General features: G+C 22.0%; 4 protein-coding genes across 4 annotated transcripts in view; 2 read left to right on the top strand and 2 right to left on the bottom strand.

The window, feature by feature from the left end:
• Window positions 1–15: 15 nt before the first annotated feature.
• On the top strand, window positions 16–1995 carry PVVCY_1101220 (inositol-3-phosphate synthase, putative; the record flags this gene model as incomplete). The annotated part of the gene is made up of 2 exons (XM_008626251.1): window positions 16–1057; window positions 1217–1995. The coding sequence occupies 2 exons, from the start codon at window positions 16–18 to the stop codon at window positions 1993–1995; spliced, it is 1821 nt and encodes a 606-aa protein (XP_008624473.1).
• Window positions 1996–2682: 687 nt separating this feature from the next.
• PVVCY_1101210 (EKC/KEOPS complex subunit CGI121, putative) lies at window positions 2683–3560 on the bottom strand (the record flags this gene model as incomplete). The annotated part of the gene is made up of 4 exons (XM_008626252.1): window positions 2683–2847; window positions 2938–3021; window positions 3117–3239; window positions 3390–3560. 4 exons carry the CDS (start codon window positions 3558–3560, stop codon window positions 2683–2685), a joined length of 543 nt encoding a protein of 180 aa, XP_008624474.1.
• Window positions 3561–5208: 1648 nt separating this feature from the next.
• Window positions 5209–5742, top strand: PVVCY_1101200 (apical rhoptry neck protein, putative; the record flags this gene model as incomplete). The annotated part of the gene is made up of 1 exon (XM_008626253.1): window positions 5209–5742. One exon carries the CDS (start codon window positions 5209–5211, stop codon window positions 5740–5742), a length of 534 nt encoding a protein of 177 aa, XP_008624475.1.
• Window positions 5743–5938: 196 nt separating this feature from the next.
• Window positions 5939–18931, bottom strand: part of PVVCY_1101190 (RNA pseudouridylate synthase, putative) — a gene marked incomplete at both ends in the record, with an annotated part of 28200 nt that continues 15207 nt past the window's right edge. The window contains one exon of the mRNA XM_008626255.2: window positions 5939–18675. Coding sequence (XP_008624477.2) covers window positions 5939–18675 — 12737 coding nt within the window. The remainder of the gene's footprint in view (window positions 18676–18931) is intronic.

The following is an 18931-nucleotide window of genomic DNA, read 5'->3' as shown; positions in this document are numbered from 1 at the left end:
AAACTTTATTTCTAAATGGAAAGCTATAAGGGATTAAACTTTTCAGCCTCAAAGGAATCAGGCAGCAATTTTTATAAAAAGGATGAACATTTTTTAAATGTAAAATATGTAAAAGAAGAGGATTCAAATTGTGTTTACTCAAATTATGAGCATACAGAAGTTGAAGTAAAAAAGGATATAAAAAATGGAGTAGTAGAATGTAAGCAAGTTAAAAATAATTATAAAATTCTTACTGAAAAAATAAAAGCAAAAAAATTAGGAATATTAATAATTGGTATTGGTGGAAATAATTCAACAACTATGTTAGGAGGTATATGTGCAAATGCAAAAAATATAACATATTTAGATAAGTATGAAAAAAAGAAACCAAACTATTTAGGTAGTATCCTTTTATCATCTAACATTAGATTAGGTTATGATAAAATTGAAAAAGAACATTCTTATTGCCCTATATATAATATAGTTGAATTATATAATCCAGAAAATATAGTTTATGGTGGTTGGGATATTAATAATTTAAATTTAAAAGATTGTTTAATTAGAAATAAAGTTTTTGATCGTGATTTAGTTGAAAAAATAAAAGATGATTTAGATTATGTACCTTTAAAGAGTGTATATTTTAAAGGGAATTTTATTGCTGCTAATCAACAAAAAAGAGTAAATAATATATTATTTGGAAAAAATAAATTAGAAATTTTAGAACAAGTTAGAAATCAAATTAAAGAATTTAAAAAACAAAATCAATTAACAGATGTTATTGTATTATGGTCAGGTAATACTGAAAGAAATATACCACATATACCAGGAATTAATGATACTGTTCAGAATATATTATTAGCATGCCAAAATAATCATGAATCTATTTCACCAAGTATTATATATGCTTTAGCATCTGTTTTAGAAAATTGTCCATTTATAAATAGCAGTCCTCAAAACACTTTAGTAAATGGTGTTGTTCAATTAGCAGAACAAAAAGGAATATTCATAATTGGAAATGATTTAAAGACAGGTCAAACTAAAATGAAGAACCTTCTTTTGGACACTTTCTTTGGAACAGGTATGGCCCCATCTGTTATTTTGCATCTATGTGAATCTGTTTTATGTTTATACTGTAGCTATCGCTAGCTTGGTTTGTTATTTCTTTTGTCATTTGTTTAGACTTATTATACGTTGAATACAATTTACATGCTTGTTACTTGTTCTTACCTTTTCTTAGGATTGAAACCCAAAAGTATTGTCTCGTATAACCACTTGGGAAATAACGATGGAAAGAATCTTTCATCAGATAGCCAATTTTATAGCAAAAAAGTTTCTAAAAGTAATTTGATATGTGATTATGTAAAGGCTAACGAGAATATGTTTGTTGATGACAATTTCGAAGATGCATACACAAATAAAGATAATGATTATTGTAAAGGAGATAGCTTAACACAAACAGATGTAGAATGTGAAGAAATGAAAAATGGATATAATTATTCAGATGATATTGAAAAACAAAAAGTCAATAGTGAAATTGTAATAAAATATATTCCATATGTAGGAGATGATAAAAAAGCTATGGATGAATATATTAATGAAATATTCATGAATGGTAAAAATATAATATCTTTATATAATGTTTGTCAAGATTCTTTATTAGCTTCTCCAATTTTAATTGATCTTATACTTCTTGTTGAATTATCACAAAGAGTTTATTTTAAATCTGATAAAATAAATGAAAAGGTATCTGCAAATAATACTACACCATTAGCTAGTACTATTAAAGTTGGTAGTTATGAATTAAAACATGATATGTTAAGTAATAAACATGATGGTTATAGAAAAATGGATAGTGTTTTATTTCTTTCAAGTATTTTTTGCAAATCTCCTTTTAATTCTAATGAATATAAAACCAGACATTCATTCTTTTCACAAATTGAGAGTTTATTAAATTTTATTCGAATAATATCTGGTCTTCCTATAGATGCACATATAGATCTTTCCTACATGGTGTAGATGTAATCCATCTTATATGAATTGTACTTTATATAAATATAGAATATTATAATTTTTTTTTTCATTTTGTTCCTTAAAAATGCTAACGAAATTGCATATTTATCCATGTAATACTGTCCAAATATATATATGATTTATTTGCGATGTTAAATTTTATTTTTTATTTTTGTGAAGATACACCTTTACATGGATATGTTAATAAGTATAGAGAATTATTTTAGAATAGATTTAATTTGTATTATCTATACCATATATAGGAATATATGGCATATGTTTTTCTGCATGTACTAATGAATATGTTCTACAAATATGTAAAGCGTTTTCCACTTATTTATGAATAACTTTTTTAAATGACATAAAATAAAAACAAAGTAATAATACGTCTTGATTTTGTTGTCACCATTTCTATAATGGTTTGCAGTTTTTAAAATGGCCAGTAAATGGGACTTACATAAATGAATTAATATGTACACCGCAACATGGTGTAGCAAAAAAAAATGTTAATAAAATAGCTAAAATAATATATTAAGAAACTAGCTAAAATAATATATTAAGAAACTAGCTAAAATAATATATTAATAAACTAGCTAAAATAATATATTAATAAAATAGCTAAAACAATATATTAATAAAACAGCTAAAACAATATATTAATAAAATAACTAAAATAATATATTAAGAAACTTATTAGTTAAGATTAATTTTCTTTGATGCAATATTATGATAAATAAATCTATCGATATTATTTATGTCTGTATTGAAATATTCTAATATTTTTTTTTCACAATGTAAAGAAGATATTTCATCAAAATTGGTACTTTCCCCTTGAATTATTTTAGTAACTTCTTCCATCTGTGTGTATGTGGATATATAATAATTTATATATTTTTTTTTAATTAATTTACAAAAAATGATATATATGAAAAATTTGCATGAAATTACCTGATCATTTGGCATATTCACACCTACATAAATTATGGAAGTCGATTTCTCATTCATCTTGTACTGATTTATACATTCATTGATCTAGAAAAGTAATAAAAGGTTTTAATAAAAAAAATGGAAATATTAAAAATGTGAGACATTCAAAATGGATGAAAAATTTTATAAAAAATACTCACATTATCATGAGATGATAACAGAAAAAATATTTCCAATATTATATTTTTGGTTATCTTTTTCTTTGTCTTAAAATTGTGGTATCCCCTATAAATACTATGTAATATATGACCTTCATTAAAAACCTGAACAAAAATACAAAAAAAAAAAAATAGCTAAAAGAATTTTGGCTAGCTGGGTTTACCCCCATATTATTTAAAAGCATATTTGTTGATATACATATTTTTTCAAAATTGTTACTTCTATATTAATGAATAAATGTTTGATTTGCATACCAATTGACTATCCAAAATAAGAAAGAACTTATTTTGCTGATCGGATGAACATATATCAACACTTTTTTTATTATAAATTTCGAGAACGTCTTTTGAATTTGTTACATTTTTAAATAAATTTAAAGTAACATCAACTGTTTCGTCTTGTATGTATAATTTACGATTTATCATTTTAGTAATTACTTATTAAAAAGGGGGGCATAATATATATAAAGAATATATAAGTAAATATCAAATATAAATAAATTTTAATTATTTAAGAATAGTTCATACAAACAACAATTATCACAGTGATAAACAGTAGGAAGGGCAAAGAAAGGAGGCTTTAATTTTTTCATATTATAGCATTTTTTTTTAAATAGGTTTATCATTATTATTATTACTATTTTAAAAAAAAATTAATCATTATACTAAAAAAATATAAATAAAAATAATTATGATATGATAAGAAAAAAAAAATATATATAACGACTTTGGAGATGAATGATTAGCTTAAAAACTATAGGGACCGAATAATTATGTAAAAAGTCGGAATACCTTTTTTATTTTTTTTTTAGCTACATATGTTTATATATGTATAAAATCAAATTTCGAATTATTTTTTTAAGATATAATATGCACATCCTTTCTTAAAATGTTTAACCTTAGCATAGTGAACACAAGTTATGGTATATTTATACTCCGTCTTTAACAATTGTGAAAATAAGAATAAAAAAAAATGGGAAAAATCCACACCTACAGTTCATTATGTCACCCAGTGATCGGAAATGATTTAAGAATGTAACAGAATAAATATGAACAGCTATACTAAAAAATATGACTGTTCATGTTAAATAGGAGATTATGAGAAAAAATACAAACGTAAAACAATAATGTTTTATAAAAATTTCAAGGAATATATTAAAACAGGAAAAGTATATATTGATAAAATATTCGTATATTTTTGAGAATAAAGAATAATGTTTATAAGATAATAACAACTGAAATGTAGAAAGATATTTTTTTAAAAAAAGTTGTATTTAGACGTGGTGTATAAAAAAGCTATCTAATAATTTTTTTTTTTAAATTAATTATGTACGTTCATATAATATGAGTAAGTATAAAAAAAGTGCATATAAATACACACATTTTTTTTTCTTTGAAATGTATATATGGAAATATGAGCTAATAATAAATGAAAAAATGTAGTTTAGTATAACAATTATAGACTTTGAATTTTAATATAAATGTTATGTATATTTTTTAAAGGCTGATAATTTATAATAGATTTTGTAGAATATAGGATATGATTGTTATATAAATATTTTCCTTGAAAAATATTGTAAAAAATAAAATAAAAAAATAATGGAAATATAATTGTTTGAGCACTCTTTTGCACAGGCAAATTTGTTCATGTATATTTTTTACACGGAATGTATACATCCTTTAGACAATTATAGGACGTGAGATAATATGTAAAATGAATGAAGAATATTAAATTATAAGAGGAAAAAGTTATAAAATAATAACAAAATATAATAAATAATATAATAAAAAGCATAACAAATAAACAACAGGTACTATATAAATTGGAATAAATATATAGCCATATGTAATATAGATATATACAAACAGTTGTGTATACTCTTTTATTTAAATGTATAATGAGAAGATAAAATATAATATATACGATAAATAATAAAAGACCAATATATATATTTCCCCTTTTTTTTTTTTACAGATAGGTCGTTAATACAATATAAAATAAAATATTATATATTATATGCACATGTACAAATCGAATAAACATTTTGTAAAATAAACTTCCCCATTTTACGACATGAAGAAGATATATTTGTTTTTCCTCATTTTATTAATAAATATAAACATAAATATAAATTATTGTTTATCCAAAAAAAATATAAAAAGAAAAGCACATTTAAGAAACAATTTAGACAATACAAATACAATTAATATAAAGGATGAATGGCATAATGATAATACAGAAAATGTAAAAGATCTTTTAAAAAAGGAAGAGAAGAAAATAAATAAACATAATAATCCCAAAAAACTTAATGATCATAATATTAAAAATGAAAAAAGTGATAATAATAATAATAGTACATATTCATTTATGTCTTTAAATTTTATTCCATTTATTGGGCACTCATCGGGTTATCCCTATGGAAGTTCAATCCCCCCAAATGAAATGGGTGTGCATTTTTATAATTATGAGAAAAGTCCAACAATACAATATATGTTAATTGATGAAGAAAGAAAAAATTCTTTTCTTTACATAGTTTTTCTCGTTGCATCATTTGCTGTAGTTGTGCTTGTAGCTTTTTTTATATTTAAATTTTTTTTTAAGTTATAAGAATTTTTAATTAGTTTAAAAATAATACAAAAATATAAATGTAGTGTAATTGTAATATTACAAAAGCAAATTGTAGTACACACACGGATGTATAAAATATAGTTAAAAGTCGATTTTCATAGAAAAAAAATTTTATAATAATATAATTTTTCTTTATTTAAATCAAGTTATATATCTTTTTATTTTATAAATTTGTTTACTTGTTTTTTTCACCTTTCTTATTACTTTTATTTTTGCCAGTATTTTGTTCATTTTTATTGGCATTACTAGAATTTTTATTTTCATTTTCCTCACCACCTTTTGTGCTATTATTGTTACTACCATCATGACCATCTGTTCGTGTTTCTTTAAATCCTAAATAATTTGAATTATCATTGGAGTTTGATTTTTTATAGTTAGTTTCATTATAAACATTATTATTACCACAGTTAATATCAATATATCTATTTGCATTCACGGCATTGTTGGGGGTTTGAAAAAACACATGACCATTATTATTCATATATATATCTTTATTATTTTTAAAATCGAAATTGTTATTATTATTTATTTGTTTATTTTTATTTACATTAAAATCCATCATATTTTTATTCATATATAGTGGGAAATTGTTCATATCAAAATTGTGATTCATATTTTGTGAGGTATTATTTGATCCGTTAAATAATGGATTATTTCCAATAGCAGTGTTTAATATATTTTCATCTTGTCCGATATTTATGTTACTATTTTTGTGGTGCATATAGGAATATCCACTGTTACTATGAAGGCTACTACTCCTGATGTTTCTATAATTTTTTTCATTATCATTTGTGTTTGTGTTTGTCATTTCATTTCTTTGGTTTGCAAGCATACGTAATAGTTGTTGAGTGTTTTCATCGGAATCTTTATATTTTTGTAGTGCATCTAAATTAGAAAAAGATTTGCTTAAATATTTTTGGCTAATGGGACTAGAATCTACTTGGTCATATTTATTATTTATATAATCATCATCCTCTTGATATATACTTTTAATATCGGAACAAGAACTAGTGTATTTATTTATATGGTCTTTATTTAAATTTCTATTAAAATTATTTATATTTATTTCATTACATGGTACTCTTCGAATGTTTTCATTTCCATTTCCTATGCTATCATTAGTTATTATATCTTTAGGTTGTATAAAATTTCTTTGTTTTAGATGGTCGTTAGTATTTATGCGTTGGTTTTCTTCTTTTTCAAAATTTGCTTGTGAATTAATTCCGAAATATTTTTTAAAAAAATATGAATTATTATTATTATCATATAAGTTATTATAATTAGGATGATTTGTTCCGATTGAATCCATTATAATACCTGACTCGTTCATGTTAATATTTCCCCCTGGTGAGCCATTAGAATTTCTAATAGTATCATTTATTTTTCTTTGTTCTGCAATTATTTGTGCATTATCTCTATTTAATATATCAAAATTAGTATGAGAATTTCTATTATTAATGTGTGATAAATTGTCAACAGTATGTGATAATGATTCCATATTTGATGTTTCATTCCGTATATTTTTTGAATTATTTTGGCTATTATTTAATTCGGCTAGTATGTTAATAATATTTGATTCACTAGGAGCTTTTATATTATCATTTTCATAATTAGGATTATTTTTAAATACATTTGAATATTTAAAATGGTGTATATTATTGATATTGGCATTAGTATTTAAAATGTTATTACTATTATTTGCATTTCGCCTGACCATGTTCATATTATTACTATTATTATTTTCGATATAGCTAGCCATAGGAATATTTTGTCCCCGTGTTTCTATATTTCTTTCAACACTATTTTGTCTAACTAAATTTTCATTTCCTTTATATAATCTATTATATTGCATTAATGTATCCGTGTTGTTACTTAATATCGATTCTTCTTTTTCATCTCCAATATCTTTATATTCGCTAGCTATATTATTTTTTTTATTTATTAAATTATTTGATAATGTAAAATGGCTAGTTATACTGTTGAACAATTCTAAGCATTTATCATTTGGATCTGAAGGTCCATTTTTATTAATAGGTGAATGATTATCATTTATTTTATTTTTATTATATTCATTTTGGTTTGATGTCATAATATCATCATTAACATTTATTTTTTTTATAGAATTTTGGTTCATAATTTTTTTTAAATCATCAAAAGCTCTGGATCCTAATACATCATAATTATTCATTGTGTTATTTGTAGCATTCGGACCATCATCTATTGTTTTATCTAAATTATTTTTATAAAAAACATTTGCCATCATATTTTTAAATTTTTTTGAATAATTATTTTTGATATTATTTTCTAAAGTAGTTGTTGCACTATCCGTATCATTGGCTAGTCGTTTATCAATAAATTGGCTATCATTATTATTAACATTTTTTTCAGCTACATTTTCTTCATTCGATTTAACATTATTGTCATAAAATATATATTGATCTTTTTTTTTTATTGATAAGTTGGTTAGATCATTTGATATTTCATCATGTTGATTTACTTTCTTTAATAAATTTACATCTCTCATATTGTTACTAAAAAAGTGTTGTACTGATGATTTATAATTGTCTATAAACATTTGCCCAGTATTAAATTTTCCTATTTTATTATGTTCATTTATAATATGATTAGCACTTTTTTGATTTACATCAGTAGAGGAACTTAAATAGTGTTGTCTATGTTCAATATTTTCGCCATCCATATAATTGCATTTGATAAAATTTGTATTAGGATCTATATTTTTATTATTATTTATAATATTATGTTTTTCTTCATTTTGTTGATTATTATGTAAATAATAGTTCATATTATATGCACTAAAAGAATTTGTTTTTAAATTATTATTTATTCGTATACCATGTGTTTCATTTCTAAATTTATTTTTTAGATATAATGAGTTTGGTGTATTATTAAATGATTCATTATTTTTTAATTTATTTTTGTCAAATATATTATGATTACTCATACTTCTAGCTACATCTTCTATATTTTTAGGATCATATGTTAGTCTATTATTATTACTACTATGGGTTCTATTAATTGTGTTATTGTGGTTGCTATATATACTACTTTGTGTTTCATTTCTATTTTCATTAAATGTATTTGAACATGATTTATCAGCTTCAAGGATATTAGGATAGGACATGGAATGATAGTTTCGATCTTTAGAATCTATGGATTCACGATAGTTTCTTCCTTTTACATTTGGTTGATCATAATAATTATTTCTTTTATCTAAATTATAGTTTTCAAAAAGAAGATTATTTATGTTTGTGTTTGTGTTAGTGGTAGTATTGTAGTTTGCTTTAATAAAAAATGGATTTTCATTTATTTTATTATTATTTGCGATAATATTTTCTTTGTTTTTTTTATCTAGATTAAATTCATTTGAAAAATAGAAATTTTGAATTGAATCTCGTGCATCTAATTTAGGATCTCTAACATGTTTTAAATTTAAATGATGTAGAACATTTGAATTGTTGCTATCAGGTCTTATATTATGTGATGGAACTTTTTGGAATATGTTTTGAACAGATTTAGTATTACTATACATAAAATTATTATGAGATAAGATTGTGTCTGAATTTATATTATCATTATATTGTGGATTGAAAGAGATATGATTTATATTATTTGTAGCATTTTGATTTTTATTTAACAATTTATACATTTGTTCATATATATCATTTCGTCTTATATTAATATATTCAACAATTATATATTTTTCAATAGTTTTATCTATAAGTTTAATTAGGAAGTCATAAATAATTTGTTTTCTTTCATATATATCATGTATATAAGTATGTCTCCAAAATATATATATAAAATTTTGTTCTTTAATATTTTCTTCAATAATTTTATCAGCATCTTTACGAATAGATTCAAAAGCTGTTTGTCCTTGTATAAATTTTTCTTTTAATTTTTTAATATTAATATTTGATATTGTATTATTTAATAGTAATTGATCAAATATTTTATCAATGGATAAGTTGATAAAGAACTCAATATTTGCTTCATCTTGTTTTTTAAATTCATTAAAGTGTGGGATATTATTATCATATACTAATAGTTTTATGAAAAGATTTAAACCATATATTTTATATGAATTTAATAATATAACAGTAAAATTATTTATATTTATATCTGCAAATTTTTGACATATTTCTTCATTTGTTTTATTTTCTTTAATATATTTTATTTCATTTTTAATTTTTTTAATTTCTAACATTTCTTTTTCATAATTTTCATCACATTTTTTTGTTTCAATTTTTATTTGTTCAATTTCATTAACAAAATTTTTATATACATTTTCTTCCATATTTGAAGTTCCATCAATATTTATTCTGTTCATGTCTTGTATTTTTGTTGATGCATTTATTTCGTTAGGTGTTCTTACCATATTAACTTTTCCTGGTTTCACCATAATTGAATTATTTCCTTTATTTATGAACATGTCATTTTGATTTCCTTTTACAAATGGATCCATAAAACTTTCATTAGGTGTGTTAAATAATTTTTTATTTTCATTTATATTAACAAAATTTTTTCCATTATCTATATCTAAGAATTTATTTTGAATATTTTCTACAGTATAATAATTATTATTTATTGATTGTCTTGCATTATTTATATATTCTTGTGATAAATTAGTGTCTATATTATTATAAGAATAACTTTTAATTAAATTTCTAATACCATTGTTATTCATGAAATCATTTCCATCTGGTTCGATACAATTATTATTACTTCGTCCATCAACTAAAGCGTTATTACCTTTATTTATATTTTCTTTACTTTCATATAACATAGCTTGTTGTCGTTTTAAATTTGTTTCATCTCTTTCAGCCATTCTTTGATAATGTGTAGTATCATATTTATCGAGGTCTATTTGTTCAGGATTTAATTTGGTAGTTATGTTATTATTAGTTTGGTGAATTGGGCTAGCATTATTAACTTTTGAATTAATATTTGCATTTTGATTATCATTAATGTATCTATGTAATAGTGCATTATATTTATCTTGATCTGATCGCATATACATTAGATCTTTCTTCATTTCTAGCTGTTTATTTACAATATTTATATTTTTTCCTATTAAATTAGGATATTCATCAGGACTAGTTATTACGGTTTGTTTTATAAGTTTATTATTATAGTTTAGGTTTTCTATATTTGTCTCGTCTAAATTATCTTGTCTTTTTTCATTAAAATAAATGTCATTTTGTTTGAAAATATTTTCACAATATTTTGTGTAATAAATTTTGAGTATATTTCTTTGAATTTCTTCCATTAATTCATTTTGTTCATTTGTTATTTTATTTTTTAATTTTTTTTTTTTTATATTTTTTTTCTTTTTTTTACTATTTTCTGTTTCAGTTTTTTGTTGTTCATATAATTTGTATAATAAGAAAAATAGTTCGATTTTATTTAATGGAGTTATTTTATTTTTTTTTATTATATTACTTATTTCGAGGTTGTCATTTAAATATACTCTACCGTTTAATGTTTTAATAATAATAACAAATACGTTGGTAATTTGTAAAAATACAATTTTAACTTTTTCTGATATTTGACCTTTTATATCTACATTTGTATTGAATCCATATTCTTTTAAGAAATAATTCATATTATATAAAATATTATAAAATTTTTCTATAATAATATTTTTGTTAGTATTTGATATGTAAGGAGAAGAGGTATTGCTTTGTTCCGAAGTTGTTAAAGTACTATTTTGTGTGTTTGTACTTTTACTTAGATTTCTTAAATTTTTTAGTTGTGTATATATAATAAATTCTTCTTTTCTTTTTTTGACATGTATATTATTATTTTTAAAAAAGTAGCTAATACATAGTGCTATTTCATATATAAACTCATTTGGAACTTTTTTGTCTTTATTTTTTTTAAACAATTCAATTAAGTTCATTTTAATAAAAGTTTTTTTCTTTTGTTTTTTTTTTTTTATGATATCTTTACCAAATACATTTAAAATGGAAAATAATGCTTTTCTTATTTTGTATAAATAGGAAAGTATTTTAAATGCAATGCTATTCATAATTATATTTTCTAAAACAATTTTTGTTTCATTTATTAGAAAATTAAAATCTGTTTTTATATTTACTCCATTATCATTACGATTATTTTTGTATGTTTCCCCATTCATACGTTCTTTGACTTCTTTTTTTTTTTCAGCTTTATTATTTTTAATAGTTTCTTTTGATATATTTTTATCATTGAAAAAGTAATCATGATTTACCTTCATAATATGTCTTTTATTATTCATATCTAGTGCATTTAATAGTAGCGACTTATGTATTTCTTCTTCATCAAGAATGTTATCACCATCATCATTTTCAAATCCTTTTGCTAACTTATCATTTTTTTTATTTTGTTCAAGTTTTATTTCATTTGATGAAATGGTTGTTGTATTTTCCGTAGAAACTTTTACAATTTTTTTATTGTTTGATAATTTTTTTTCTTTTACATTTTTATCAGATTTTACTAGTTTATTTATTTTGTCTTTATTTAGTTCGTTTGTATTGTTTATGTGTTTATTTTTTTCAACCTCTGCATCATCATCTTCAACATCTTCTTCTTCATCGTCCTCATCAATTTCCTCCTCTTCTTCCTCTTCTTCTTCTTCTTCTTCTTCGTCCTCTTCATCGTTTTCTCGTCTAAGTACTTCATCTTCGAAGGTATCAAAATCATGATCTGGTTCATATTCATCTGGATGTTCATAATTTGGTTGATATTCATCTTTTATGTATGTTTGTTTAGGTAATGATTCTTTCGATTTATTTAAATCTGTTTCTATATCATCATCCATTTGTAAATGTTGATTTTGTTGTTTACCTTTAATATGTTCTTGAGATAAATTTCTATTATCATCTGCACCAAATATAGCATTATTCATTTTATGAATTTCTATAATTGGTTTAGCATTTTTCATAGCTTCACTTCTTTTATCATTAATATTCATTTTAAGAATTCTATTTATATATGTATTTTCATCCTCTAAAATATCAACAACTTGTAATTCATGATTAAGTGCTGTTTGTAAATCACAAGCAAGTGGGCATATTGCCTTAACACTTCTTTCTGGTACTTTATATGAACTATTATTAGGATAAATATTTTTTTTATTTCTTTTTTTTGATATATCATCATTTAAATTATAAAAATAATAATCTGGGTTATTAAATTCGAGTATAATAGAGTGTAAAAACATTCTAAAACACCAAAATTTATCTAGATTACTTAAAGATGCATTTAAATATTTTTTATCTGAAACTAATGGATGACCAATATGTCTCATATGTACACGAATTTGATGAGTTCTACCTGTATGAATTTTAACATTACATAAAGTAAATTCTTTAGTATATGCTTCTATATCTTTAGGATCGGTATAAAAATATTCATCTGATATTGAATTACATCTAAAACATAAATGATGGCATACTTTTCTATTTATCGAAGATGTATAACCATATATTCTTTTATCTTTTTTATTATTATATTTTAAAAAACTTAATTTTTGTAATAATCTTTCTTTTTTTGATAAATTTTTATAGCATGCTTCTTCTTCTTCTTCTTCTTCTTCTTCTTCATCTTCTTCATTATCAGTATCAAGGATATCAAAATTGATTACGTCAAAATTTTCATATTTTTCATTAGCATGTATATGATCTGAGATTGTATTCTTAAGTTTAGAATCAACAGTTGAACTATTTCTTTCTTTATTTTTGATAAGTTTTCGCATTTCTTTTTGGAACTTGATTCTTTTTTCTTTTTTTCTTTTTTTTCGATTTTCAGCTAGCTGAGAATCTGAATTATAGTTTGCAATAATTGTTATTGGGATTTGTAAAGAATCTGAATTATCATCATCTTGTCCAAAATAATATGGATAAACAAATTTTCCATCCATTTCTACACTATTATCATTATTAACAAAATGATTAGATGGTTCAGTAGCAACCCATCTTTGTAGAATTTTATTTACATTTTTTTTATTTTCATCTAAAAATTTATAATAATCATTACAATAAATTTCTTTGTTAATATCTTTTTTAATAGTACTATTACAATTATATTTTCCTTCCATAACTTCTTTAATAATGTCTTGAATATTTCTTTTTAATTTATAAATTTTAACACAATTATATTCTGTATATGCATCTGTACCACCAGTTTTAACTACTAAACTAAAATGGCTTTTACTATGAAAGTTATTATATTCATGTGTTTGTATTGATTTATTAATGAATCCTTTTTTCTTTTTAATTCTACCATGACATAATAAGATATATTCTTTATATACATTTCTTTTTCTAAATTGATCGAAAAGGAAATCTCTTGCATCTTTTGTTTTAGCAATAATTAAACTTCCAGATGTTTCTAAATCGATTCTATGACATAATCCACATTCTAATTTATGCCATTTTTTAACAGTTTCTAAATTTGGAAAAGATTTCATCATAAATAAATGAAATGATTCAACTCTTCCACTATATATAACATCATTTAATGATATACTATTAATAATTTTAAATACATCTCTATTTTTTTTTATTATTAAATTACATTTTGGACATAATTTTGATATTATATTTTCACATTTATTACAAATATTTTCCATTTCTTTACATGTGGTACACATAAATTTTGTTTTTATTTTACATTTTATACATATTTTTTCTAATATATTATAAAAATAATCACTATATTTATTAATATTTACTAAGAAGTTATATCTATTATGTGATGTATAAGCTGAACAATGATAATATGCTGGTTTATAAATAACCATCCAAGTTTTTCCTTCATTACAAATATATGGTATATCTTTATTATAAATTCTTTTAAATTTATTTTTTATATATTTATTTTGTCCCAACTCATCATTTATCATGTTTAAATCGTCCCCTTTTACTGTACCAGCTTCTGTTGCACTTTTATGACTACTTATAGCAGATGACATATTTTTTTTCATATATTTACTACTCTCTGATTGCCCACTAATTTTTCTGCTTGCAATTAGTTCATTAGTTAATGCTTCGTCTAGTCCTATGGAAGAATCATTAATATTTGTATCGACTAAGATGTTATTATTTTTTCCACCAGCTGTTGAAGATATAGATGTATTGCGTCCACTATTTAAAGAATTAAGTTGTTTATAATGTGTTTCATTTTTGTTAGCATTTGTTTGGTCATACATTGTAGATATCATGTAATTTTTCACTCCATGTTTATTATCATTTATAGCATGCCCAGTGGTTGATAATAAGTAGTTATCATTTATATGTTCTGAAATTGGGATACCATTTTTAGATGCTATAATATTTGATTCTGTTGTTTTTAGATGTGACTTTTTAGGATTAGTATTTAAAATATTTGTAGAATTTAATAAAACATTTGAATCTATATTTTGATCATTTGTGGTGATAGTATTTTTGTATGGGATTCCTAAATCGGAGTTTAAAAATAAATCGAGAATAAAAGTTTTTTGAGGATTAGAATGTGAACTAATTAATAATATGTTATCCATTCCTTTGATTATGTATAGATCTTTTAATATATTTTTTTTATTATTATATTTAACAAGTTTGTCATAAATTTCTTTAAATTTAATTATATCATTCATATTGACATCTAACAAATTTTTATAATTTATCGAAATATTTGGAATTGATAATTTGGTTTGATCATTCTTTGTAACATAAATATTGTGTAGTGTATTTATTAAAAAGGTACAATGTCTAAAGACTAGTGAATAAAAAGATATTTTATCTCTTATCATGTTTATTTTTTTTATAGCAATTTTAAAGCTTAATTTAAATTTAACATAATTATAATTGATCATAGACATTTTTAAAGTATTTTCATTATATAAATCTAAATCGTTAATTATTGATGTATTGTTTTCATGCATATTTAATAGGGTATCTTTTTTGCTTTCTCCATTTTCAGATCTGATTAGTTCTTCTATTAGATTCACATTATTATTATAAATATTTTTTATTTCTAAATTTGTAAAATTGTTTGTACCATATAATTGTGTGTATGATTCATTTTTCTTATTTATTAAATCATTTAGTGTAATAGTTTCTAAAAATTTTACATCTTTAACATAATTTTCTTTTAAATCTTTTACAAAATGTTCTTTCATTATTTTAGCATAATCGGTATTTAAATTTTCATAATATTTTTTATTTATTTCTAAGTAGAATTTATTTCCAACTTCTTTGAAAATAATTTTATCGTTAGTTAATTCATTGATAATTTGTTTATTACTAATTAAGATTAATAGATAAATAATTCGACTTGTGTTTAAATCTACTAATTCATCATCTGCTCCATTATCTTCATCACTATTTTTTTTTTTCATTTTTTTTTCTACATCGTTAAATGTGTTTCCTTCATCTCCGGTTGTCGATTCTTTATTTTTTCCCGATTTTGTATTTTTATTTTTTGTACCTGAATTTTTAGACTCTATATCAGATGGCAAATTATTAGACATTTCATTAAATAGTGAATCATCTACTGTAACTTTGTTATAATTTATATATTCATTATAGTTAATCATAATATTTAAAATGATATCTAAATCAATAAAGGAGACATATTTTCCAACAAATAAATAAACAAATAAGAATATATGTGTTCTTATATTTATATCTAATATATGTTGTATTATTATTAATATTTTATCATAAAATGTGCAATCTCTTTTAAATATATCATTTACATATTTAACATCAACTTGTTTTTTTTTCTTTACATTTTTTTTATTTCTATTTTTACTTTTATCATTATAAATATCTGGGAATATAATTTTTAAAAATATTTTTTTTTTCAAAAAATTTAAAAATTTGATCACATGTTCATTATTATAAATGTTATATTTTTCAGACGGTAAGTTATCTATTTCAGTTTGATAATCATTTCCTTCATTTTTTGTTTGACTATTATTGCTATCGTAGTTTTTTAAATCATCATATTTTCTTATACTCTCATCATTATTAAATTTAAAATTTATAATTAAAATTATTTTATTCATAACATTTAGAAATTCTTCACCAATTGCTAAGTATCCATCGCTTGATATATTTTCTACTTTTATTGCATTTTTTTTAATTTTCTTTTTTGTTATTTCAATTAGTTCATTATAAATATATGATGCAAGTGTTTCAATCTTATCACAATTTTTTATATAATCTGTAATATTTTTACAAAAATAATTATTTATAATTTCATCTGAATCATTAGAGTTTTGATTATTATCTTCTTCAACATTTGTCTCATTTGGATCTTTACTATCTTCATCACTTTCATTTGTTTTTTTATTTTTATTTTTTTTATTCTTTTTATTTTTTTTATTACTGTGTTCATTTTTCTTTTTATTATCACTATTTTCATCACTATCATTATTATTTTCACCATTTGTATTGCTATCTCCTGTTTTACTTTTGTTACTTTTTGGGCTACTATCACTTTTGTTAGTACTGCTATTTTTATTGCTATTACTTTCATGATTGTTTTTTGATCCTTTTTCGGTTTTCTTTTTATTTGAATTTTCATTAGTTGTCATTTTTATATCATCCTTCTTTTCAACGTTATTAACATTTTTCGATTTTACGTCTTCATTTAATTTTATGTTATTTGGTTGGTTAGATATGTTTGTTTCTTTTGTCTTATCATCATTTTTTTGTTTATCTTTTTTTTCATCTTTTTTTTTTTTTTTTTTATTTTTTGAAACCTTATCAGGAGTATTGGATTGATCAGTTGTTTGTACAACTGAATCGTTGATAGGTATATTTTTTTTTTCTTCTTTATTTTTAGATATGTTATTATTTGGTGTATTGTTTGAATCTTTGGATTTAAGTAATTCCCCAACATTTTGACGATCATCTTTTCCTAACTTATTAAATTCATGTAAGATAATTTCTTCGATATCATTTTTTTCTTTATCATTAGTTCGTGATAAATAATTTATTTTACGAGGATCCACATTTTCATGAGTAGTGGTTAATGAATTTTTATATGGAAATTCCATGGGTACATTTGTGGTATTTAACTTATATACATCATAATTAATTGCATTATCAGGTATATTTTTTTTTGATATATTGTTAATATAATATGAACAAGTGTTTTCAATTTCATCGATACAATTATTATCATCTTCTGAAATGTTTGATATACTACTATCACTGGATATACATAATATCGAACTGTTAGATGATCTGTATGATTGCTCATATGGATTTAATTCATTTAGTATATCAATATGTTCACATAATGTATAAAATGTTTTTTCAGCTTTATATGTATCAGATTTATCTTCAAAATTATTTTGTTGAATATTTATTTCTTCATTAATTTTATCTTTTTCATTATGACTTGAAATAACAGTACTTCTTTCATATTGGGATGAATCAGAAAGTGTATCAATTTCAATATCTTCCGATTTATTTTTATCATTGTTTATTTCATTATGTTTTTTTTTTACTGTTTTATATAATGCATCGTGGCATTTTAAGTAATTCATTTTTCGTCTGAGTTCTTGTTTTTTATTTTTGTGACACACACATATATAATTACTTTTACAAATAGAACAAAAAAAATTTTTATTTAATTTTGTATGTTCAATACATTTTATATTAATTTTGTTTGTATTGATACATTTATTTACTTGAATAACAATTGTACCATTATGTTTCTTTAATATTTTTTTTATACTACATGAAAATTTTCTTATTCTTTCCAAGCAATATAATTCTGATTCTTCATAAACATTTATATCCTCTAATTTAATGTCACTGTCCTCTTTAATAAGTTTTCTCTCCTTGACTTTTGGTATGAACCAGTTTAGTATGTAATCTTGAAGGAACAACTTTGATTGACATATGATTATTCCTAAAAAAAAAAAGTTGTAAACATGTGTACAATTATATGTGTATATATGTACGTGTAAATAATGTGTGCAAGCGAAAATGGGGGGTAATGCATGCATACGCGTTTTTTAAAAATTTTGAAAAAAAAAAAAAATAAAAAAAATAAACATAAAAAATGTAAAATAAATAAACAAAGCAAGAACAATATGTGTTAATTTTATTTCCTCATTCTTTAAATTAAAAAAATTTAATTATAAATTTTTTCAGGTATTTCATTA

The sequence above is a fragment of the Plasmodium vinckei genome, assembly GCF_900681995.1.
Source record: "Plasmodium vinckei vinckei genome assembly, chromosome: PVVCY_11".
Classification (NCBI taxonomy): Eukaryota; Apicomplexa; class Aconoidasida; order Haemosporida; family Plasmodiidae; genus Plasmodium; species Plasmodium vinckei.
Note: the sequence above shows the minus strand (reverse complement) of the source record. Positions and strands in the feature narration are given on the sequence as shown.